At 48.8% G+C, this 24,248-nt stretch overlaps 1 protein-coding gene across 2 annotated transcripts in view; it reads left to right on the forward strand.

Moving 5' to 3' along the window:
* Positions 1-24,248, forward strand: part of AK4 (adenylate kinase 4) — a 276,327-nt gene that overhangs the window by 186,272 nt on the left and 65,807 nt on the right. For both annotated transcript variants that reach the window (XM_086953660.1, XM_086953668.1), the window contains exon 4: positions 2,887-3,059. In XM_086953660.1, the coding sequence (XP_086809786.1) occupies positions 2,887-3,059 (173 nt within the window). The remainder of the gene's footprint in view (positions 1-2,886; positions 3,060-24,248) is intronic.

Below are 24,248 nucleotides of genomic sequence, written 5' to 3' on the forward strand. Positions count from 1 at the left end.
GCCCTCTCGCTTAATATTTTGTTTGTATTCGTGTTTCTTTTTAGTGAGCCGTGTTAGGGTGTTAGTGTTCTGTGTGTCTCCGGCGTGTTCTATCTCCAGCCTTTGGATGTCCTGCTCGAGATGGGTCAGTTGTTGGTTAGCATTTTTGTTGATTTTGGCGTTAATCCCTATTATTGTGTCTCTGACTGTCGCCTTAAGTGCGTTCCGCAAGGTCTTGGGGTCAGTGTCATGCGTGTCATTATGCGTGAGGTATTCCCTAATGGCCTTCTCTATTTTGGTTTTGTTTCCTTGGTCTGTCAAGACGTCGCTGTTGAACCTCCACCTACGGGGAATGTCTTCGTTGTGGTGTCCGCTCAGCTGATGCATGAGTGCTCTGAGCGTAATCTAGGTGCAATGTCTCCTGGTGGCCAAGTGCACTAGGAGCACCCCCCACACTCACCGACCATGCACGCAACCTAGGGGTCATCCTCGATTCCACCCTCTCCATGATGAAGCAGGTCAACGCCGTCTCCTCCTCCTACTTCAACACCCTATGCATGCTTCGCAGGGTCTTCAAACGGATCCCCACCGAAACTAGAAGGACGGTCACCCAGGCCCTTGTCAGCAGTAGACTGGACTACTGCAACACACTCTACGCAGGAGCCCCGGCCAAACTCCTGAAATGGCTCCAACGCATCCAGAACACCTCCGCGCACCTGATCCTAGACATCCCTCACTACAGCCACATCACACCCCACCCGAGAGACCTGCACTGGCTCCCCATCAACAAACAAATAACCTTCAAACTCCTCACCCACGCACACAATGCACTCCACAACACCCGACCAGCATACCTCAACAGCCGACTCAGCCTCTACACTCCCACCTGCCAGCTCTGGTCCGCAGGCCGCGCCCTCGCCACCGTCACCCCGCATCCGAAGAGTGTCGGCCGGCAGCAGATCATTTTCCCACCTTGCTGCCAAGATGTGGGACACCCTCCCCATCCGCCTACGGCAGACCAAAGACCTCCTAACCTTCTGGAGACTCCTCAAGACCTGGCTCTTCGAACAGTAGCAGCGTTCCTACCCCCGCCCCCCCACCCCAGCGCCTTGAGACTCTCACAGGTATGTAGTGCGCTTTACAAATGCTATGATTGATTGATTGATTGAATATCAGTGTGTTCTATTAGGTGTTTATGTGGACCTGTGATTAGTATGTAATCTATCCTGCTGTAGGAGTTGTGCGAGCTGGAGTAGGTGTAGTCTCTGGTGTCTGGGTTTTGGGGTCGCCATGGATCTTTGAGATTGAATCTGGTGCATATGTTCTTTAGCGTGTTTTGGGCTCTTGACGGGTGGGATTGGCATTGTCATTTTCGGTCTAGTATGTGGTCATGGGCAATGTTAAAGTCTCCTGCCACCATTGTAAGGTCGTTCTGGGGGATGTGTTCTATCTTTTGTGAGACCCCTTCCCAAAATGCTGGGTCATCTGTGTTAGTTCCGTAGATGTTCGCCACATGAATGTTCTCCTCCCCCCCCTCTTCAGGTGTGTTAGTAGGACTCTCCCTTCTTCATCATGTTGGTGTGCCTCTAATGTTAACTTAATCACTCTGCGCTTTTTGCCTACTGCCGGTGAGCAAGCTACTTGGGCTATCCATCTGGCCTTCACTCGCTTCGAGTCTTCCAAAGATAGTTTGGTCTCCTGCAGGGGGATCACATCTCCCTTGCTCTTAGCTGGGTAGTCAAGTATATTTTTACTCTTGACTGGGTGGTTGAAGCCCTTTACATTGAGAGAGACTATTTTTAGTTTAGCCGTCAGGGTAAGGTTGTTGGTGTGTGTATTGGTGATCTTGTGTGGTCGTTGTTACCACCATGTCCTGCCCCTTCTTCTGTACCGTGCGTGTCTTCCCCTCCCATATGGCTTCCTGAAGTAATGATTGAGACCTGTGAACCCCTGTGTTAAATGTACTGTACCCCGGGTTAGCCCTGGGTGTAGTGTTCCTTCCTGCATCGAGTTTTATAGATAGAAGAATAAAGAAAGTATAGACGACAGTGGATAAATTAAGGACATGTAGACAAGACAATTGTTCCTTCCCCCTCCCCCTCCCTCTCCTCTGCCCCACCCCCCTTTTACAAAAAACTTGTAAGCTGAACATTAATATTTTCAGAGCATTATATAATTTGTGAAGATTTCCAATGTTATTTTAGTAGAGAGACTACTCTTGGACATCATTTGGAGGTAGCCAGATGGGTCATACCTGTGACCTTTTGCTTGCTCCCTGCTACTCCGGGCACTTCCTTTGCAACCCCAGGCCTGATGGGAGGGAGGGGCAAAACGTTTGTCTCCGCTGAGGCCAGGGGTCGCAAAGGAAGTGACAGGAGTAGCAGGGAGCAAGCTAGAGGTCACAGCTACGACACCAGACTACCTCCAAATGACGCCCATGACTCTTCTGGAGGTGCACCCCTCACAGGGTCTATCTAAGCAGCTTAAGCCTGTAAAGGTACAAAGGTACCCTTATGTTTTCCATGATGGACACGGGTCAAGGGAATACTGAAACATTTATGCAATAAAATGCGTATTTGTGAGATTTCATTCATAGAGAATTCTAGAATATTAAAGAAATTCGAGTTATGTTAATTTTTCATTAACATGAGCACATGAGCTACAAACTTGCAAAGCCAATTTTAATGTAATTGTGATCTGTGCGGGGCAAAAGCAATTACTTTTTTTCAGTAATAAAGTTCAATTGCCATTTTAGTTACACTTTAACCAAAGAACACTGATCTGTGTAAATGAAGTGCCATGCACTGTAAAAGATTTTGTATAAAAGACTGATAAATCCTCTTTTTTTTATTTCTAATTTTTATAACTTTGCTTTTCACCAAATGAATGTTGTGTTTTGCGATGCAGGTTTCCCTAGAACCTTAGCCCAAGCTGAAGCACTTGAAAAAATCTGCGAGGTGGACCTTGTCATTAGTTTGAACATCCCGTTTGAGACTTTGAAAGATCGCCTCAACACCCGCTGGACTCATCCAAAAAGCGGGCGAGTGTATAATCTGGAATTCAACCCACCTAATGTACATGTAAGTACGCATTCATATCGTAAGCCATATTGTAAGAAGTAATGAGTGGAGTTTGAATGTTTTTTAAAACTAAATGAGCAAATTCAAAATAGTTTTCTTAAATGCAATGAATGGAGATTGTGGGGTCGAAGTTGCTGTGCAAACAAACTTTGGTAAATGCATTAGGTTTCGCCTATGTGATTGATAATAAGCTGTTTCTTGTAAGTTGTAGCTTGCGGAGTAGCTGTACTAAATAAGTGACAAAGTCTGTTAAAGTGTTGTGACGTGTTTATGTACAAAAAGGTAATATCATGTGCTGTTACTAGTGGTATAGTGTGAGTAAGTAACAGCAGCCACGGCCCATTGAGGGAGTTTCAGTGGGGCAGAGAGGCGGGGCAGGGGAGGGGCAGGGTTGGGGGATTGCTAAAAACTGGAGTATGGATAATTGGAGGTAAGTAAACAATTTAATAAATTAAACGAATTTTGTAGCGCACCCTGCATCTCAAAATGCGATGCAGGGCGCGCTACGAAATTCGTTTTATTTATTAAATTGTTTACTTACCTTCAATTATCCATACTCCAGTTTTTAGCACCTTCCACCCTGCCCCTCCCCCGCCCCGCCTCTCCGCCCCTCCGAAACTCCCTCCACGGGCCATGGCTGAGTAACAGTAACATTTTGAAGAATGAAATGAGAGGCAATATTATGTGATTAGAGGAGTTATGACTACTTTTGGCCCCAGTGCCACTGAACCCGTTCCACCATTCAAATAATGACCCTTCTGCCTGTAAGGTAACTTTACTTGTGACTACTTTTTAGTAGTAAATATTGGAATGATTGGGTTTTTAGATGGGTTCCTATAACTTTGTGCTCCAGTGTCACCGCACCTGCTCCACCATTCAAATCATGACTCTAGTGCCTGCAAGCTACCTTCACTTATGAATGCTTATTTCGTAATTAAATATAGCAATATTTGGTGTTTAGAGGAATTCTGACATCTTTTGGCCCTGGTACCACTGCACCTGCTGCTCATTGAAATAATGGCCCTAGTGCCCGCTAGATAACTGCACTTCTGACTGCCTGTTTTGTAGTCAAATTTAGCAATATTCAGTGCTTAGTGTGGTCCCTAAAGCTTTTGGCACTGGAACCACTACACCTACTGAACCATTCAAATCAACCCCCTTTTAACTGCAAGATAAAAGCAATTGTGTGAGTTCTGACAAGTTTTAGGCCCGGTGCCAATGCCCCTGCTCCACCATTCAAATCATGACCCTGTGGTCTGCAAGGCAGCTGCACTTGTTACTGTCTGTTCCGTAGGAAAATATAGCAATATTAGGTGTAAAGTGGGGTGCCCATAGCTTTTGGTCCTAGTGTTACTGCACTTGCTGAACCATTCAATTCATGACCTTACTGCCTGCTAGATAACTGTACTTGTGACTGTCTTGTTTAGTAGTAACATTTTGCAATAATCTGGGTTTAGTGGGGTCTCTAGAGCTTTTGGCCCCTGTGCCACTGCAAAATAAAGTCCATTTTAACTGCAATTGTGGCTGCCTGTTTAGTAGTCAAATTTAGCAATAATATGCGTTTAGAGGAGTTCTGACAACTTTTGGGCCTAGTGCTACTGTACCTGCTGCACCACTCAAATCATGGCCACAAAAGATCTAAGGCTAAAGCATCTGCTTTACACAACTAATTATGAAAAAGCAAGCATTCCAGCATACTGTTAGAAATTGTCTGCCTTTCTCTGTGGGCAGAGATCTTATCTTGACAAGGAATGGGGCTTAAACAGGGTTGACCGCTTTAGTGGAAGTATCGTAAATGCGTTCATCCAGGGAAAGATAACAAAAAAAGTTCACAAAAGCAAATGAACACAGCAATGCGTTGACAGGAGCCGATAAGAGCCCCCTTTAAGATATGTTAAATACAAGCGATTTCACAAGCACAGAGCAAGCGAAATGTAAAAAGGGTCTGTGCACACTGTCATGAATGTACTGCATTGTAGTTGCATTTATATTGTCCTTTATAACCTTAACGAGGCAACAAAATGCACTTTTGGAGAGTATTGTAGGGAGTTAAGAATGATTTCTGTTAGGTGCCAGATTTCTGTTCTGTTAGATGGTGTGAAAGGAACAGAGGTGTGCTCTTATCGTGTTTTGTCATTCTATCAATGCATGAATTTGAGGTCGGAATGAAGGAGAGATAGGATGTTTAAGCGTTCGTCTATTGTACAGGTTAAACTACATTGAATATGGATGTAGGAAGTGCTGAGGAATCCAGCCATGAGTAGTAGAGGAGCAACCCAAAGAATCAGAGGACCAAACGGATACATTGTTCGGGTCTCTAAGGACCAGCCAAGTTCAGTGATAATAAGTCATCGATTTTGGTGACATTAAGGAACTAAGAGAGAACCAATTAATTTTCCTTTGCATTTGAACATTATGCTCGTTGCTCCAATTTCAGAAAACCCTTAAGACCCACTTCTCTAAAGAATGTAAAACCATGACATAGTAACAGTCCACCTCCACCCACCAAACCTGGCTATACCTACACAGTCAATAGTTGACTGTATCTTAGACTTTGGCCCAATACCACGCTCCATTCCTTTTTGGCTGTATAAATGTTGGAGGCACTGAAAAATCCAAAACCAAATACAGTTCTTGGTTATTTGAACCTTTTTACTTTAAGACAGTCACCAATAAATCAAGGATTTCTATGGTGCTGCTAATCAGCATTTAGGGAATCCAGTAGCTTACAGGTCCTGGTGGGCTTATTCGAACCGCCAGGTCTTGTGGGCCCTTTGGAATTCCGGAAGTGAGGTGATGGTCTGGAGCTGTAGGCGGAGGCTGTCCAGGTCTTTGTTACAATGTAGGATAAGGAGCATCCTCTGCTTCGGTGGATGCGGGGCATGTGGACGAGTGATAGGGAAACAAAGTGTAATCTTTTCAACAGGGGAGAGGGTGTGGCCACACAGCTACAGCAGTTGACTTCAAAGCTGGGGAACCAGGTTTGAGTCTCAGTAGGGAAGCTCAATGTTGGACTTGGCCCTTCTGGCAGGTTCACCCCTGAACTTTTTGCTTTTAATAGTGACCTGGTGTTAGTGATTTTTGACTTCTGCGCACTTTACCACTGTGTCCCAGGGTAAAGTGCGTGCGTGTAGTGAGGTTGGCCTGTCCTCCCATAGGAATGCATGGGGAATGTATGTGTCCCTGATAGTTCCTGATGCGTGGGGAGAGCAGGGTCGAGTTTGGTATGTGCGGACTTGTGTGATTAAATGCTGCGCAATGATGTGTGCGGCATAAATGTGTCTAGTGCGGAAGTGCCACTTCTAGAAGTTGGCCTGTCTGTGTAATAAAGGTGAATTCCCTGTCTGGCTTGTGATTGGCTGGAGCTGGCTGGTGAGCCTACTTCCAGGAGTCGGGATGGGTCTGCCCCGGTGGTGAATAGAGAGATTGACAGCCAGATGGGTGGGAGGAGTGCTCCTGGGACCTGAATAGGGCTGGGCTTTCCCCACTCAATGCTGGCTCCACCCCCTGTGGTGCGACTGATGACCCTAGCCTAGCCAGTGAATAGTGAGAGGGGCTGAGCACAACAGAGTGCTCCAAAACCAGCTGCGTCTGGTTTTCCCCCCACCCTGCAGACACAGACAAAGGATTTAGGTGTTTAAAAAGGGGCTGTGACCCCTTGCAAAACGTTCTCTTGTTCCTGACCTGAAGAGGGGGGCCTTCCTAAAAGACTTACCAAGACTTGAGGCAGCCACCCTGCACCTGGGAGTGCTTTTCTTTTAAACCCAGGACTTCTGGCTTCTTCAAGCACCTGGAAGCGCTATCCTTGAATTCCCCTGGAAGGGAGAAGCGTGGGCTGAGCAGCGCTGTGCTGCAGCCCCCTTTGAGGAGTTCCCTGTTCGGCCGCTTATTTTTTTACACTTGCCCCGCCCCGTTTCAATATTTATTTAATTGGGTGCCACCCCGCTGCCTGCTGAATCGCCAGAGCGGGTGCCTACCCCGCCTTCTCCATTCTTGGAAGAGGGAGCCTACCCCTCGAGATCACCGCCGCAGCCCGGACTTAGCCGGAAGCCAGGCAACCCAAGCCGAGACGTAGGCGGGGCCTGGTCAAGAAAGCAAGAAGTGTTCTGCCTCCCAGCGAGGCTCTCCAGAGGGAGAGAGCTCCGCCTGCCGCCGACCAGAGAAGCCCAGCCGTCCGGCCCGCCGCACTGGAAGAGGAGTCCCCCTGAGCCCGGTAAGTTGGGGCTCCATGTTGGTGGTGCCCATTGGAGGCCCGAGCTTCTCCCGCATTGCTGGGCGGCCCGTGGGGCAGCGGGCCGCCATAACACTCCAGTGGGCATTTGCTGATTCCGAGTCCCCGGTGCGGGATCGAACGACGGGGGCATTTCTGTCGAGCCCACAAGGGGCTCCAGGGGGCATTTGCTGATTCCGAGCCCCCCGAGCGGGACTCCAATGACAGGGGCATTTTATTAATCAGAGCCCACGAAGCTCACACGTTGTTTTAGGCCCTATTGTTCACTAGAGCCCACAGGAGAGCCAGGAGGCACACTGGTGCCAGGCTCAGCTCCTCAGCTCCCCAGCTGAGGAGCTGCCGAGTACTTAGTGGTCAGCTGCTTCGTTTAGGCCCCTTGGGCATCTCCTTTGGCTGCCTGCGCAGCCTGCCCTGACTTTGCTGGACACAGGGCGTTTCAGCCCCTGAGAGGCCAGGTTGGCCTCGGGACAGGTTCATGTGTTGTGCCCTTGCTAGGGGTACATGTTTTTGCCTCTTGTGATTTTTGCGCAAATGTGATACTTGCCCACTGTGATTTATGCATAGTCTGCAAATGCCTTTATGCTTGTGATGCTTCTAAATGTGTCCTATGCTTAGGAGGTTGTTTTACCTAGTTTAGTTGCACTAGTGAGGTTGTGTGATATACGCCTAAGGTGGTTAGGGTTGCGTAGTGTGCACTTACCTTTTACCAGTGATTACTGGTGGTGTGCTACATTTGCTAATTGGTGCTACAGTTATTATATGTGCTATGTGCTAAGTGTTATTTCTACAAAGTGCTAGTACTACCAAGTGCTTATTCCTGATAGTGGTCCACATAGCCCTGTCCTGTGTACATAGTCCACATGACCCTGTCCTGTGTACATAATCCCCTGTAAATTCTGCCCTTGCCAGTTGGCACAGTGTAAATTGTGTGTTTATTATCTAATGTGTTTGGTATAATACAAAGGCTATTTTATACATAACCTTGTGTGGAGTTTCTTTTGTGGTGGGCCTTGGGTGTTGCTGCTGGGTGCGCGCGCAAACGCTTTACACCTTGCCTCCGAGATAAGCCTGACTGCTCGTGCCAAGCTACCAAGAGGGTGAGCAGGGGTTATCTTGGCGGGTGACTTCCTTGCCCTGACGTAAATGGTGGTTTCTGCCTGGCTTTGGCGCAAGCCTTAGCCAACCGGAAATCGCCATTTCTAACACTCAACATCCTGTGATTCTGGGCAAATCATTTAATCTCCCCGTGCCTAACAAAAGGAATGTGTTAGTCTGTAACGTAACTGGTGCTCAAGTAAGGCGCTCTGATACCTAATACTTTCTGGTAGAGTTTGCGCTACATGAAACTCTATTCCCCCCGCCCCCCAACTTCCACCAAAAAAGTTGGTGGAAGTTGAGGCGGTGGTTTATGTATGTAGGTTCTTGGTTGTGTAGGGCTTTGTGAGCGTGGGTCAGCAGCTTGAATTGGCATCTCTTCTACATTGGGAGCTGGTGGAGTTGCCTATGGTGAGGTGTGATGTGGTTTCGTCGGGAGAGGATGAGGAGAAGTCTGGCTGCAGCATTTTGTATGGTTTGAAGTCTTTGTTGGAGCGTTACCATAGTCCAATCCGCTAGTGATAAGGGCCTTCATCACAGTGCATCTCGTGTGCAAGGGTCGAAATTTGAAGATTCTCTGTGGCATTCACAGTGTGGAAAGCAGGCGGAGGAGACTGCGTTGATTGGTGGGTGCGGTTTCTAGATCTGGGGGCCACCAGGAGTCGTTCCTGGGGTTGGTGGTGTTGCCGAAGATCAGTATGTCCATTTTGTCTGTGTTCAGCTTCAAACAGTTGTTATTCATCCAGCCAGCAACACTTGTCATGCATCTGGTGAAGCTGGTCTTGGTGAGGGAGAGGATGAGCCTGGTGCTGCCTGTGTAAGTTATGTTGTTGAGACTGTGTGCTCTGATAATGTTGGCCAGTGGGGTCATGTAGGGGTTGAAGAGTGTATGGCAGAAGGATGAGCCCTGCGGGATACCGCAGATGATATCCTTGGGTTCAAAGTTGAAGGGTGGTAGGCAGACCCCCTATGCTCTTTAAGTGAGGAAGAAGGCGATCCATCTGAGTGCAGCCCCTTGTATGCAGATGTGGTGGGGCCTTTTGATCAGCATAATATAAACATTAGTTTATATCATTATATTGCATGCCCATTTATTAAATGTGATTGTGGCTAAACCTAAACTTAAAAAACATTCTTGATCAGCCCCACCCCGATGACCATTCCATTGGTGATCCAAGAGTCAACTTGTTTGCAGTGCGCCCTATATTGCTGTAATGGATGGAGAGATATATAAAAGAGAGGTTTTTAAACAGCATGCATCCGAGGTTAAGTGCTTCAAGGCGCTCTCAAATGTGATGATCAAGGAAAAGGAGGGAAAGTCAATAAAGTATTAGCCTAGGTTCACACAATTTGTTTGAGCAAGGTGGCTGGCATTGAACCCGGATTTCCTAGAGTACAGATTATCCACTGTATCCACTGGATGAGTGTCTTCTCCTTTCTGTCTCTGAACACCAAAGGGCAGCGCTTTGTGGTTAATTCTTTAAGGGGCTAAATTAGTAAATATACATACATTTACTCATTAACACAAGATGTCTTTCTAGAAGAAGTACCAAGCTAAGTGTAATGCATGTCACTCTATCTTTTCGTTGATGTTGCGGGCTTCTCCTGACTTCACAAAAATACCAACTTATGGGGTGGCTTAAGCCCCTCAGCACCTCAGTGAAGGCAGTTATGCCTATTAGCAAGACAAACGTGAAGTAGAGTACAGAGCACAGGAGCACAGCAGACTTCCACACGTGAGTTTCTTGCATACCTAAGATTACCCGCAAAAGGGTGTTCTGTGGTGGCTCAGATGGGTTGATCTTGGAGAGACTGGAGTTCTGTGAAATACTTCTGCTAGTCTTATGTGAGATCAGATGATTTCAAAAATGGCTAACAGTATGTCCCTATCTGAGCACTCGGCCGTGTCTTGAGCAGCAGCCAATGCGAACCCCACCTCCCCCGTACGGTAATTAAAAATATAATATGATAGTAGCACTACACTGGTGAGTACCACCTCTGCTCCTCTGCTCCTCTGAGAGGTGGGAGATGAGGCTTTGGTAATTAGGTGAGAGTGCAGGTTCTGGGCAGAAGGCATATGAAAGCTTGGTTCGTTTTGGCTCGAGAGTCCAAGAGGACCTTGACATGAGCCTGAGCCATACATCTGGCTCAAGCCTTCAGTGGCTCTCAACCACCTTTACCTGAATACATAATGATTCATTGATAGTAATGCATTTAAGTTACAGTAAATAAGGTGGGCCAGGGGGGGAGGGGTGTGGTTCAATGAGAGGTGAAGGAGGGGATGAATAGGGCTGAGGTTCTGCCTGACGCTCTTGCCTAGCTCTACACCGTGCAAAGAGGAAAGCAGTTGCTGCCTTAAACTCTATGCTCTTTATGTATACATCCACGCGGGATGCCTTTGGAGATAAGGCTGACTAGGCATGTTAATGACATGGGTGGGCCTCCTACGGAAATTTGCGGCAAAAGCCCTTAGGACAGGGCCCTTATAATAGTTTAATCTACATTGGATGTTGGAATAGGGGCACGCTCGGGTTAAAGGATGCTAAATTTGTGAGTGTGTAGTCTTGCATCATTTACAATGCAAGTTCAGGGGACTATGAACAGCTCACACGAATCAACATTATGGAGCTAGTCATGGTATATGTTCCAGTTGTCCATCCAGCAGTGGCAAAGGGCAACCCACAGGGATGGAGGGACAGGCATTCTACAACCAGCCATAGTATATGCTCCAAGGAGTCCACTGTGAGTGACAGAAGAGCAACCATGAGAAGTTCAGCCGATACATGCTCTAATGGGTCATTGTTAAGTAGTGAAATAGAACCAACCATTATATGAATATCCATAGTATATGCCGGAGGACTACATGCGCTGAGGCAGGGAACGACCTGTGGGAATAGGTGTTCTCAAAGCAAGAACCATTACTGGCTATCGAACTTCACATGGCAAAATATAACAATGACTAGGCAAGTGAAATAAGTTTACACATCTTCAACAACCAAAATTCAGTAGAACTTGAAACTATTTGCAAAGTCAAATAAGTTCTGCCTAAAGTATGCTGCACTATCTCAGCATTTTTTCCACATTTAAGGATTACCAGAAGGCAGTACCAGTATATCCTACATTCTCCCGAGCTACCACTTCCTGCTCAGGAGGCACCAGTGCAAGGTGTCTTGTAGGACCCACAGCAGTGGGATCATCTTAAAAGGCAAATGTGACTACAGGGGTTGGGCCTACTAGGGAAGTTGATGTGGAAGCGGGCAGCAAAAAGGCTTCAAGACCGAGTCAAATTGGACTCTAAAGTGTGTGATTTACATAACTAAATGTACATCATGCATGATTAGGCAATTGAAATTCATTTACGCATATTAGACCCAGCAAAATATAGACATAGTTGAACTTGGTATAAATCAAAAACCTTACTTTGAAAAAAAAATGTTGGATATTACACAAAATAAATTAATCCTATTTATGCACATCAACATCTAATGATCTGCAGCCAGAATTTAAATTAGATTAAGCATATTAAATATTTAGAAACCAAATAAGACAAGTCTGTTATCCAAATGTTATTGTAACGTGGTTATAAACACCCATCAGTTCAAATATGGATGTTAAATGGGGTGTTGAGAAAGGTAGAAGATGAGTTAGTTGTGTCTGGGAATAAGGGGTTTGTGTGTGATGTCCAGATTCCAGAATTGATTTTCCATGGTAGGTACTACACACACACGGACCTCTTTAAGCCAGAAATGATTTGCCCCAGCTGGTGGCATGTCTTGACTGAACATCTGCATACGTTTTATGTGTTACTTTCCACTTGCAATTCTTTTGTAAATGAAACAAATGTATTGAAATGTATTCATTCAATGATTTATTCACACTATCGCAGGATAGAACATAACTCGAATCACGAGAAGCGGTTATGCATACACAACGTGTACCAGGTGGAATATATGTATCGCAATGTCACAAATTACATTTTTACACCCTCTCTGATGCTTAATTGATTATCTGTCTCTTCCAAAACCTCTGGTACAAAATCACTTCATCCGGTCCCACAGATATTGATATGTTTGTGCGCGCATTTGCATATTTTATATATATCTTGTTATGCAGTGGTCCATTTCCCTGGCCCTTTCCTCCAAACTGCCTGGGACCTGGTTTCACCTGTTCTTAGCAGTGTCTCACTTAGCAATGACTAGGCCCCGGGAGAAGAGTACTAATTTATATCCGTTGATATCGAATTCAGGAAATGTGCAGGAGAGTTCGTTTGGAATCGTCCTCTTTTAGCCTTCTAATTGCTTCCCCCATTATGCGTCTCACTCCACACCTGAAATGGGCTCAGCTTGTGACATACCAAGTTGGTGTGGAGAGAGTCTTCTGGGCATTCACTTCATCTAATGCAGTCTGGGGAGCTAATTTGTCCAAAGCGCCAATTTGAGCTATATTGGGTGTAGGTGTTTAAGTTGAGTTAATTGGAATCAAGTGGTAGTAGCTTCACTTCCATTCTTGTTCTGTCAAGAACAAGAATGCCTGAGTTTCTAGAAAGCATCCGGTCTTTGATTATCCTGGTGTCATTAAAAGTTGAATCCAGATTTATTTCTGTACTAGGCGCATTTCAAGAGTTTCTCTTCGTTCTCTTAAATGGCGATCGACCTTGAGGAAAAGGAGCAATCGAGAGCAACTTCAAGGCAATAATCCTCATTACTGAAGTGACTTTTCCTCACATGGAAAGGTGAAATGAAGACCAACTGTCAGTGCCTGTGTTCTGAACAGCAGACAGTATTTTTGGATCATATTAAAAATGTCTGGAGGATTTCAATTCTTTAAGTAGAAAATGAAAGTTCCAGTTGTTATAAAGTTGTGTGTTTGCACAAAGCAAACACACAACCATTGACCTCTGCACTTTTTTGCATTTTGTCTTGCACCCAGGCATGTAGAAGAATGATTCATTTACATCTGTCTGTTTAGTCCTTGGCTATAAAAGGTGAATGAGCAGTAGAAAGGAGGGTATCTGCATGCACCCCAGCCTTCTAATATTTCCCACCCTAGTTCTGGGGCCAGCTGTTCTGTTTGATTCGTGTGAACACCACAGAAGGTTCCATGGCAATGCGGATTAAGGGAGGACAAGGGGCCTTAAAATACCGGTGAGCTGCACAATCCTTCATACGTCTTATATTGCGGCTTCTCGTCCACATTTATTATACCAGACTGTTCATTTGTGTCCTGCTCTTCATTGATCTTGGAGTCCTCATACTCTTCCTCAAATTCACACTGATGTGACTTGGTATAGTCCCTTTGTTTCATTAATGAGTAGTGACCATCTGTCTTTAAGATCAAGTGGTCTTTACTGCATCATAATGTTTTACACATTGGAAAGTTACTTTCTCCATGATCGGATTACTGATGACCCAGAAATGTACTATTTTCTCTGACCCCTGCTTTTTCTAGTTTCTCTACCAATTCTCATAATGAACTCAAAGCATTCCTTATCTGTACTTAAACCACTGCTTCCCCTTTTGATGCAGTGCCTTCATTACTTAATCCCCAGTTTATTTCTTCACCCATATGGCACTTTTCAGCCTCTCTATTTCTTCATGGCCCTTTCTTGATTTGTTTTATGGAGGCAGTCATTTTATTTCGGTGGGTCTCTGCCCCCGTACTTTTCATTTTGTTCCTCCACTTCCATATCTTTCTGAACTCTTATAACCTACAAATTTAGCTTTCTGGAATTCCTGTTCTTTCCTCCAGCCTCACTCTGGCGGGATTGCCCTATCAGCAATCTCTAACTATCTGCATTCCTTCAGTCCCAATAATCCCACTCTTCGTTCAGCTTACTTGATTTGTTTGCAGCTTTCAACACAATCAATAGCTCTACTCTCCTTTCCAACCTTCCCAATTGTTTTCTCCTGGCACTGCACTTTCTTTGTTCTCTTCTTATCTCTTAAATTAGTCAAATTTCATGTCTTAGTCCAATAACTTTTGTCGTGATCCCCTTTCTAATATCCTGGTATTCTTCCCCTCATTCCCACTAGCCTACAGAGCTTCTTTCTTTTCTCAATGCATTTCACTATCAACTATCATTGCTTCCTTTAACTTTTTCTTTTTATATAAACATTTATGGATAGCTTTTCACCTTCTACATCTCAGTCCCTCCAAGGCAGAGATATTTAATTGATTTTTTTCAGCTCAAAACTGTTATTCTGTCTGCTGTCACTTTGCACTTAGCCTTTATAGCACACCAGTCATCCCTAAATCAAGTTGTCAGTCAGAGACTTTGACAGACAAATGACGGGCCCATGTTTTCACTTCAAAGAATTGTGAACACTGTAACTCAAAACATTATATTCCATACAGTAGTAACAAAGGTCATTTCTGTTGGTATGCACAATTTAGAAAATTAATACCCCTTTTATCAATATATGTGAAAAAAGAATTGTCTGGTTTGTTGGCTAAGCACTTTTTTTCTTCTGACATAAGGACGGGGGTTCCATGATGGAGCGAACTGAAACTCCAACTTATGGGTACTCTACAATCCATATATCACACCATCATAAGCAGACATTTCATAGTGTTGACAGTTGGATCCAGGGTTTATTTGCCCGGGAACATCAATGAGCAACCCCCCACCCCCTTACCCCTGTTCTTGATTACAAGCATGCATATTGGCAACAAAGCTTGTGCATGGGGTTAAATGAGAACTATGCGTACACAATAAAATTACCTAGAACAATTCACACCTGGCCTACAATGAATTGTAAGTTCACCCTGTCTTTGAAAATATTTTGTGGTGGCTACTATCCCATTATAAAAGTCCATCGTTAATTTCCTTAAGATAGTCAAGTAGTGAGTATCTAGTTACCCATAAAAAGAAATAACTGAGCTCCTCAACTACAGCAGTTGAGTCCTGTCACCATAATGTCTCCTGCCAGATCCAGCCGCCTAGATGAAAGGGCAGGACACAGCTGCAGTTTAGTATTAAATCTGTTTTATTAGTTGTTTCAGAAACAAACATCATAAACAAAGATCGCCTACAACCCAATGGGCTGGCTTAGAAGTGTGATACTGTGCATTCGATTCAATGAGAACAATGATACATCAATTATTTAACACAGCAAGCCGCCTACAACCCAGAAGGGCCGGCCGCGTCTTAAGTCGAAAGGGAAGGGTGAAAGGGTTGAAAAGGTGCCTGCAGTCGTCCAAGTGAACTATAATGTATCATTGGGCTCCAGCAACCATCCAAACCCCGGTATCCGCTTCCCCCCTCTACCCGAAGCTGAAGAGCTACGTTGCGGGTGACCGGGAAAGCACAAGTCTGTCAGCCCCCATGTCCCAGGGCTACATCAGGTGCACCATCGGGGAACATCCGGCCAACGTGCCGCCCCGAAAGTTCTCAAGCCAGACCCCGCAAAATGGGCTATGCCACTATTTAGGCCACATTGTCAGACAACTTGAAGAACAAGAAACTAGAAATAAAAAACCCCGACCCTAACCCTCCCCCCGAACCCAACGTCCCCCTACCCCCCGCCCCCCCCCCCCCCAGGTTGAGGTCCAACTCCCCCCGCATAAGAGGATGGAGTTCGTCCGATCTCCTCAGCTCTCGGTCTGGGGCAAACACAGTAGGCGCAGGAACTTAGGACAAGTGTCTTCTCTAAATTCCGTGGCTAGTAGAGATAGAAATGGTTGCCACAGTTCCGCATATCTCGTCGATCGGCCCCCTCTAGTACCTGACCATGAAGTGCCCAGTGCTGAGCCTGTAAGTACCGAAGTAGTTCCGCTTCCGGCAGGTCGAACTCTTGTTTGAAAGTCTCGAATGGGATGATCCCCTCCCTAGTATACAGATGGCACAGGGATCTACATCCCGCCGGACGCCACCTTGCAAACGCCACTACATCCAACCTTGGAGTAAAGTCTGGGTTCTCAAGTAAGGTAGTGAGCGGTGATGGAAAGGTGGTCAGCTCATACTTAAGATTGGTGCTATCCCACACCTCTAATGGTACCCTCGTGATGTATGAGGCGTAAAGATTAGGGGTCTGTGTTGGTGGTGAAGAAAGGGCACTTCCTGGAGCGGACAGCCGCTACCGCCTGGTCCTGAAAGAGCCAGTGTTTATCGGACTCCCACCTGCTCCATTCCACCAGGGTTCGCAACTGTACCGCCTGATAGTATAACAAGAGATCCGGTAGGCCAAGACCCCCTTTCTCAGGAGGCAATGTCGCAAGTCTAAGTTTCATTCGGGGCTTCCTGCCATTCCAAATGAATTGTGCCAACTCTGACTGCATCTGGCGAAGCCAGTCATCTGGCGGGCGTAGGGGGATAGCCAGGAAAAAATAAAGAATCTGCGGTAAGACCGTAATTTTTATGGCCGCCACCTTACCCAGCCATGACATAGGGAGGTGCTTCCACCTGCTCAGCTCTCTCTGAATTAGACGGCGCAGACGCATATAGTTGATCCCGACCGTGTCTGACAGTGTTGGTGCCAGCTGAATTCCCAGGTATGGGACCGCCGTCTGTGCCCAGCAGAATGGAAAACACCCCTGCAGTTGAGACCGAGAGGTCCAACGCTTCCGATTTGGTCATATTAACCTTGAACCCCGACACCCTGGAAAATGAGTCCAAGACTTCCACACAGGCCGGTACGGAGGTGTCTGGCGAGGACAGTGACATAAGGATATCGTCAGCGTACAGGCTGATAGTGTGTACGTATGCACCAAACTTGATACCACGCACTTCCGAAGTGGTTCGCATCAGTTGTGCCAGTGGCTCCATGTACAGGGCAAAGAGCAGGGGTGACAGCGGGCACCCCTGTCTTGTGCCACGTTCAATAGGGAATCTGGGTGATGCGAAGCCATTGACCTTGACCGTCTCAGTGGGGAGGGAATAGCAAATAAGCATCCACGTACGGAATCTGTCGCCCAACCCAGCCTTCACCAGCACCTGTTCAAGATAAGGCCAGTGGACTCGGTCAAACGCCTTCTCGGCATCCAGCGCGAGCATCATGTACTCTCCCGTCGTCTTCGTGGCCTTCTCTGAGGTGTAGCACCCTTTTAGTGTTATCTACCGTCTGGTGTTCAGGGATGAACCCCGCCTGATCCGGATCGATCAGCCCTTGCATCAGCGGTGCAAGTCGGGCCGCCAAAATGCCGGTGTAGAGTTTGAGGTCTACATTAAGTAGAGATGTAGGGTGATATGCTTCGCCCCGCGAATGGTCCTTCCCTGGTTTCGGGATGACCGAGATGGTGGCTTCCAAAAGGTCTCTCGGGATCGCTCCAACATCCGTGAAGGAATTAAAGAGGGCGGTCAACAGCAGTGTCACCTCCGAACAAAACGTCTTATAAAAGATCGCCGAGAAGCCATCTGTGCCGGGCACTTTTGCTAATTTGAGACACAAAATGGCCGCAATCACCTCCTCCGGCCAGATGGGCCGGTCCAGAAAATCTGCCTGTTCAGGGGTCAGTGAAGGGAGGGAGACAGATGCTAGGAACGTCTCTCCTTCCTTAGGGTCAAGCACCGACCCAGTGTACAGGGAGGTGTAGAAGGCACTAAAGGCCCCTGCAATGTCCGCGTCCTCGGTAACCACCTGTCCATCCTGCGTAACTATCTCCTGAACCGACTGCTTTCGCCGTACCTCCCGAAGCGTATGACCCAGCAGCCTCCCACATCGGTCTCCCCCTGTGTAATATAAGTGTCGCACCCTCAATGCTGCGTATTCCGCCCGGTCCTGGTCAAGTGCTGCTAACTGTTGCCTGACCTGTCGCAGCTGCCTCCATATCCGAGGCGCCCCGGTTTGCTGGTGCATGTGTTCAAGTTCTCGTGTCCTTTGCGACAATTCCTCTCGTTTACCTGCACGTTCTGCGTTCTCGGCGGCTGAGACCGCGATTAGCTCACCGTGCAGTACCGCTTTTAGTGCCGCCCAGTGAGTAGCCAATGATGTGTCTTCTGTGCTGTTGTGCGCTAAATAGTCCCCGATAACCCCCTGACCCTCTCCACCACCTCAGGGCGATGTAGCAACGTGTCGCTCAGCTTCCAGCAGTGTGGTGCTCTCGGAGGAAGGGAAAACACGGCCACCATGGGAGAATGGTCAGAAAGGGTCGCAGCACCTATTTCAACCTCTGTTGTGAGCGCATGCAGGGAGGAAGAAGCCAAGAAATAGTCTAAGCGGGCATAGGTTTTGTGGGCGTTTCAATAATAAGTGTAATCCCTTGCGCTTGGATGGAACCTACGCCACAAATCAACCATGCCCATGTTTCCCAGTCTAGCCAACCCCCCGGCGAAGAGTGACCCGGCCTGAGAAGAAACGGTGGCCTGACCTGTCCTGCAAAGTGTCCATAACTAGGTTCAGATCCCCTCCCACCAGCACATGTCGATCAGGGGACGTGGCCACCTCCGTGAGTGCGGAATGGAAAAACTTCTCTTGGCCTTCGTTTGGGGCATATATGGAACAGATCGAAAAGGCCACCCCCAAGGGAAAATCTATAAGACAGCAACCTCCCCTTCACCTCTAACCCTTCCTGCAGGACCTTCCCCTTGAACTGCTGGGCCACCAAGATTGCCACCCCCGCATTTTTAGTGGAAGAGGAAGAGTAAAATTGGTGAGGGAAATAGCGAGAACGCATCCTGGGGCAGTCTTTCTGCAGCAGGTGGGTTTCCTGCAGCAAGCAGATGTCCGCCTTAGAGGCCTCCAAAAGGGAGAGAACAGCCTTCCTTTTCACCGGATTGTTGAGTCCTTGCACATTTAGTGTGAGGATTGGTAACTCAGTCGGGGGCATGGGTAATCATACAGGGCATATGGCCCCCCATCCGGACAATGTCAAGCGTTAACCAGACTCCCCTCCCATGAAACAAGCCTTTCCTCGGGGCACTTCCCATAACCTGGACCTTGCTGGGATAGAAGATTGTCCTCCCACTCAAGTCTAAAAGAGTCCCTGGACCTGGAACCCACCCTACCCACATTCCCGGCCCCCCCACCCCAACTGACCCCCCCCCCCCCAAATAGAAACAAAGAGCATCCAACAAATCAAAACATACGTAGTGTCCATCATCCGTAGGTGATTGGTAAAGTAGAATAATGGGGTACAGTACTCACAGCTCGGGAGCCGGCCCTTCCACCGACAGCCGGGTCACCATTCATTCCTGGGCCCAATTGGCCATTCGGCTCCCCATGAGCTCAGCTAGGCAGAGGCACAACGGCCCCGCGGAGACCGCTTCCACCGCCGCCCGCTGTCCCTCACAAATTACTTCCACTGGAGGCTTCCGGGCTCGCCGGCACCTGGTGTGCTGCCGCAAGCGTGGTTTACAATCATTGGGTCCGGCAATAGGCATGTCCTCCTCCAGGGTTTCTTCCGGGGGGTCTATTCCAAGGATACCACATGCTTCCCTCAGCGACCGGAGCTGATACAATTTATTGTCCTTCTTGAATATCAGGAGAAACTGGTGGCCCCAGCTGTAAGGAATGCTCTGTTGTTGCAAATATGTCGTAACTGGTCGGAAAGACCGGCGTTTCTGTAGTGTAAGTGCAGACAGGTCCTGGTAGAGCACAGGGGACTGGCCTTTAAATGACAGGGGGTGTTGATGCCGTGCCTTCTGCAAGATGTCCTTTTTAGTGCGAAAGTCCTGCACACAGGCCAATATATCCGGAGGGAAAGCCGAGGCTGCCCTTGGTGGACCCACCCTGTGCACTCTGTCGATCCTGAGCTCCGAGCCCGTCGGGCGACCCAAAATATGGTTGAAGAGTTCGCAGGTGAAGCCATGCAGATCCTGCATCTCCTCCGTGGACGTGACCCCTCGGATGCATACATTGTGGCGACGGGAGCGATTTTCTAGGTCCTCCACGTGTGCCTGTAGATCAACTTGTTGATCATGGATACGCACAATTTCTTGTCGCAACGCCTCCATCTCCGTGTCCAGGTTGTCGCTCTTGGTCTCGAGGTCCGCCACCCGTTCCCCTATGCCATCCACATCTCGTCTCACCTCTTTCATCTCCTCTGCGAAGTCTTTTTGCAGGGTGTGGATATCATCCCGTAGAGTGGTGAAGAGCGACTCCAGGAAGGCCTTGGTGATAGGTTCCGACCCCTCCGATTGTGCTCCAGCGGTCCGGGTTGTACTTGTCGCCATGTCCGTGGGCCGTTGATTCGCCTGCGCTTTGGCGAAAAGCTCTTTGACCGTCCAGACCTTCCTGTTCCTCGTCGAGGACATAACTTTACCTGCAGCAGCGGGAGCAGGCCAAATCCACCATAGCTCCGGGCCTCCCGTGGAGCGCTGCCCCGACACACCGGACTCCAGATGAGAGCAGTCTCTGCTCGCTGGCGGCCGGGCGTATCAGCACCGCGGCGCGGCTGAACCCCCCAGGCCCCCGAGGCATGCAAGGGGCAGCTCTTCAGGGTTTCGTCCCAGTCCCCCTTGATGCCTCTCCGCCAGTCCCAGGTAACGGGCCCCAACTGCTCACCCCGAGATCCGACCACGGGTCACAGGGCCATGCTGTCCACCACTCGCCACCACTCCGCCCTGGCAGCTTGTATCTCAAGGGTCAATGGGCCCCCTGGGCTCTCAGCCAGATGCTAGAGAAGACAGGGCCCGCTCCTACCGCTCCTCTATCCACATCTCCTCCATTATGCGTGGCTACTCGTGGTGCCTGCAGGCCCCCAGCTCAAAACGGCGGTGCGCGCCTCCCAGGGGCCTGCTGCGTCTGCCCAATGATGCCGTATCCCGTCGTAGGGCCGTGTCGCCCCTTCACCGCTAGCTGCACCCTCGGTGTCTCCCAGGTGGGACCGCCATCCTCTGGGTCACCGCAGGCCGCCTTTTCCTCTCCCAGAGTGGCCCCTAGCACAGTGCGCCCTGCCCAGTTGAGGTCGGCTGGGGCCCCAGGATCACGCGGCCTCCGGATTTGACCACGACCTCCAACTCCAGTCTGGGCTCGGGCGTCGTCGGGACTCTAGGGGCCTCCTCAGTCCTTGCCCTGCTGTGAGCTCGCCACAATGAACCCACCGTGCTGCACCTGCCACCCCACTTCCATCGCTAGGGCCGCGATGTGTTCCGTGTCTCCCAACAGCTCAGATCCTGGGGTCTCTCACCAGTGCGATAAGGGTCCACCTCCACTCCACTCTGCGTGGGGCCCAATCCCCCTCCGGCAATGTCTCACAGCCTCTCGCCACCGGGTCCTGTGGGGTGCCGCACCCCCACTGACACTGGATAGGTCCCTCTCGTGCACCCCACTAGAGATCCCAGTGTCAATTCGTGGGTCCAGCACTGCCTCGTGTTTCCAGCCGCCTTTACCAAGATGGCGGCCGCTCCCTCTTCACCTATCTCGAGGCCCTGGTCGTCGAGGAGGGTCGTCTGGATGCGCTTGGACCCCTGCCCTAACCTCCTCGCTGGTCCGTGGGCTCTCCTTGTGGCCCCCTCAGCTCCCCGGGTGCCCCGGGAGTCCCAGCACGTGGCCGCTTTTACCAAGATGGCAGCTCGTCCACCGCGTCGACCCCGTGGAGGGTCCATTCCAGGTCTCGGCGTCCCCGCCTGTACTCCCCGGGCAGTGCGCTTCAGCACGGGGGGTCCAGCGCAGCGCCCAGTCCGGCGGTCAGAGCGTCGTGATCCGCCCCGGACTCCACCCCTCCTCCACTCGGGCCTCGAAGGGCAACGACCCTCTCTTGCAGCAAAGGGCCGTAGTCTCCGGTCAGGCAGGGGTCCGCCTGCGGGGCCGGGGCACCCAGCGATGTCCGGTGCACTATTCTGGTGGCTGACCGTTGCTGTGTCGGCTCCCGGGCCGGTGCTATTAGGGCCGTCGGTGGGAGCTTGGCGATTTTGTGTCCGTCTACGGCGCCATCTTGGCCCCCCCACAGCTGCAGTTTAAGCAACAATAAGGCGAAATGCCTTTTTAGGTCTCGTAGCGAACACAGCGCGTCAGCGCTGTATCTCCGCTAGAGATCTTTGTTAGCGAGTGCGCTTCCCAGGAGACAGTTTCGGCCTCTCGCATCCTTCGAGCCGATTTGAAACTGGAACGCGCGCTGTGGCCAGGCGCTGTCTCCTGGGAAGCGCAAGCACCACACACGCATGCGCTTACACACACACAAGCGCCCATGCACGCACGCACGCACATACATACATACATACAGAGACACCCCCCTGACACATACACACACACACGCGCACACACACACAAGTGCACCGAGGCTCCCCCTCCCCCGCCGTCACCGTCGCATACACACACGAGCATACACGCACACGCACACACACACACACACACACACACAAGTGCACCAAGCCCCTCCAGCCTTTTGAAACTTACCTGGGCAATGTCGGGGACTCTTCTCTCAGCACGCGGCGCCCAACCTCCTGCTAGCGCGGCCCCGGGTCTCCACACCACTCACAGGAGCCCCGGGCCGCGAGACGCATCGACTCCGCCTGCCTCCTCTTCCGGTCTGGACGTGGCCCCGCCCCCGTCACAGGCGACCGTGCCTGACTTCCAGGGCGGCCTCCGTGTATTCAGTCCGTGGATTCTTTCCGTCTTCTGTTTTTCTTGTTTTTATATCCCGTGAATATGACTTGGATGTGTACAGAAAAGTATAGGGATAGAAGTTGTAAGGCACGCGACTCCTACAGAATAATAATAAATTGTGGTATGGCATAGGAATATTTTGTAAGTTGATTACTGCGCTACCTTTGTTCGTTAGTCGTGGAATATTGAATAAAATATACATGCAGGTGTTTTGGGTGCAGGCAGCTGATACAAGTTTGATCATGGATAAGGAAATCTTCTAAGGCCAACTAACCGAGGCAGTTCTGCTGCTTCAGCCGAGTGCTTTTCTCAAGATATTGGCCCGCGTTGAAACATGTGTTTAACCTGACCTGGGGCACTGGACTACGGTAAACGTACAAGGTACATAGGAAAAGAAAAAAATAAGAAAACTGAACGGAAATGATACTTTCAGAATAAAAAAAAAAAAAACACCTCGCCTTCCAGAACCATCAGCTGCTATCACAAAGTCGAAAGGAAGAGCAAACATATGGGAATGATTACGTGCACGCGATATCTGCGTCAGAGAACGTGGGGTTTCTATTTTGGGATGAGTCTCAATAAGAATCAGAGCTCGTGCTTTATTTGACGTTGCTCTGAATTTCTGTGAACATCGGTCACAGTCTATTGTCCTCGTTATTTGATGGCACGTTCCACACAACCCGTGGGCTCCAGCAGCACACCGTGAAATAACACAACTTTACTGGCAGTGAGTGTTGGGCTCCTTTGGACTGGCTCCTGGTCTGAAACGAATACAATAAACTCTTATTATGTGATTTACTTCTATTCCAGCTCACATTTAAAGCATCTGTCTAATTGCAAGATCATACAGGAAGGGAGTTGGATGTAAGAGATGAAGCAGGCTAGTTAATGTCGATGTGCTGCAGGATTTTCTGCCTTTCTTCAATGAATAAGGGGTTGATGCCATTGCACTTTTCTGTGGATTGAGGAATAGGTGGGTCAGGCAGGGGTTGATGCAGTGCTTCATTATCTTGAACAACATTTTTTCCGTTGGTGGCTTCAGTGATTGTGCTGAAATAGGACTTGCTTTAGCAGATGTGATGAGCTTTCAGCATGTTGCGCAGATGGACTTCAGGATCAAGAGGTTCTTGGGACTTCTGTTTTTCTTCCATTTTCTTTGCTGTCTGTGGTTGGATTGTTATTTTTTTAGCAAGGTCTTTAGAGTGCCAGGGAGCTAAAGGCTTTGGCTTGTGTTTTGTAATTGTAGTGTGGATCTTCACATAGCTTTCCAAAAAAAGCTTTGGAGTTGTTTCGGATGTTGGCTTCTGACGTACATTTAGGAGGGGGAGAGATGAGGTCAAACATTATGTTGTCTATTGAGACGTCTGTGAGGGATCTGAA

The sequence above is a fragment of the Lissotriton vulgaris genome, chromosome 1_1 (genome assembly GCF_964263255.1).
Source record: "Lissotriton vulgaris chromosome 1_1, aLisVul1.2, whole genome shotgun sequence".
In the NCBI taxonomy this organism is placed as follows: Eukaryota; Metazoa; Chordata; class Amphibia; order Caudata; family Salamandridae; genus Lissotriton; species Lissotriton vulgaris.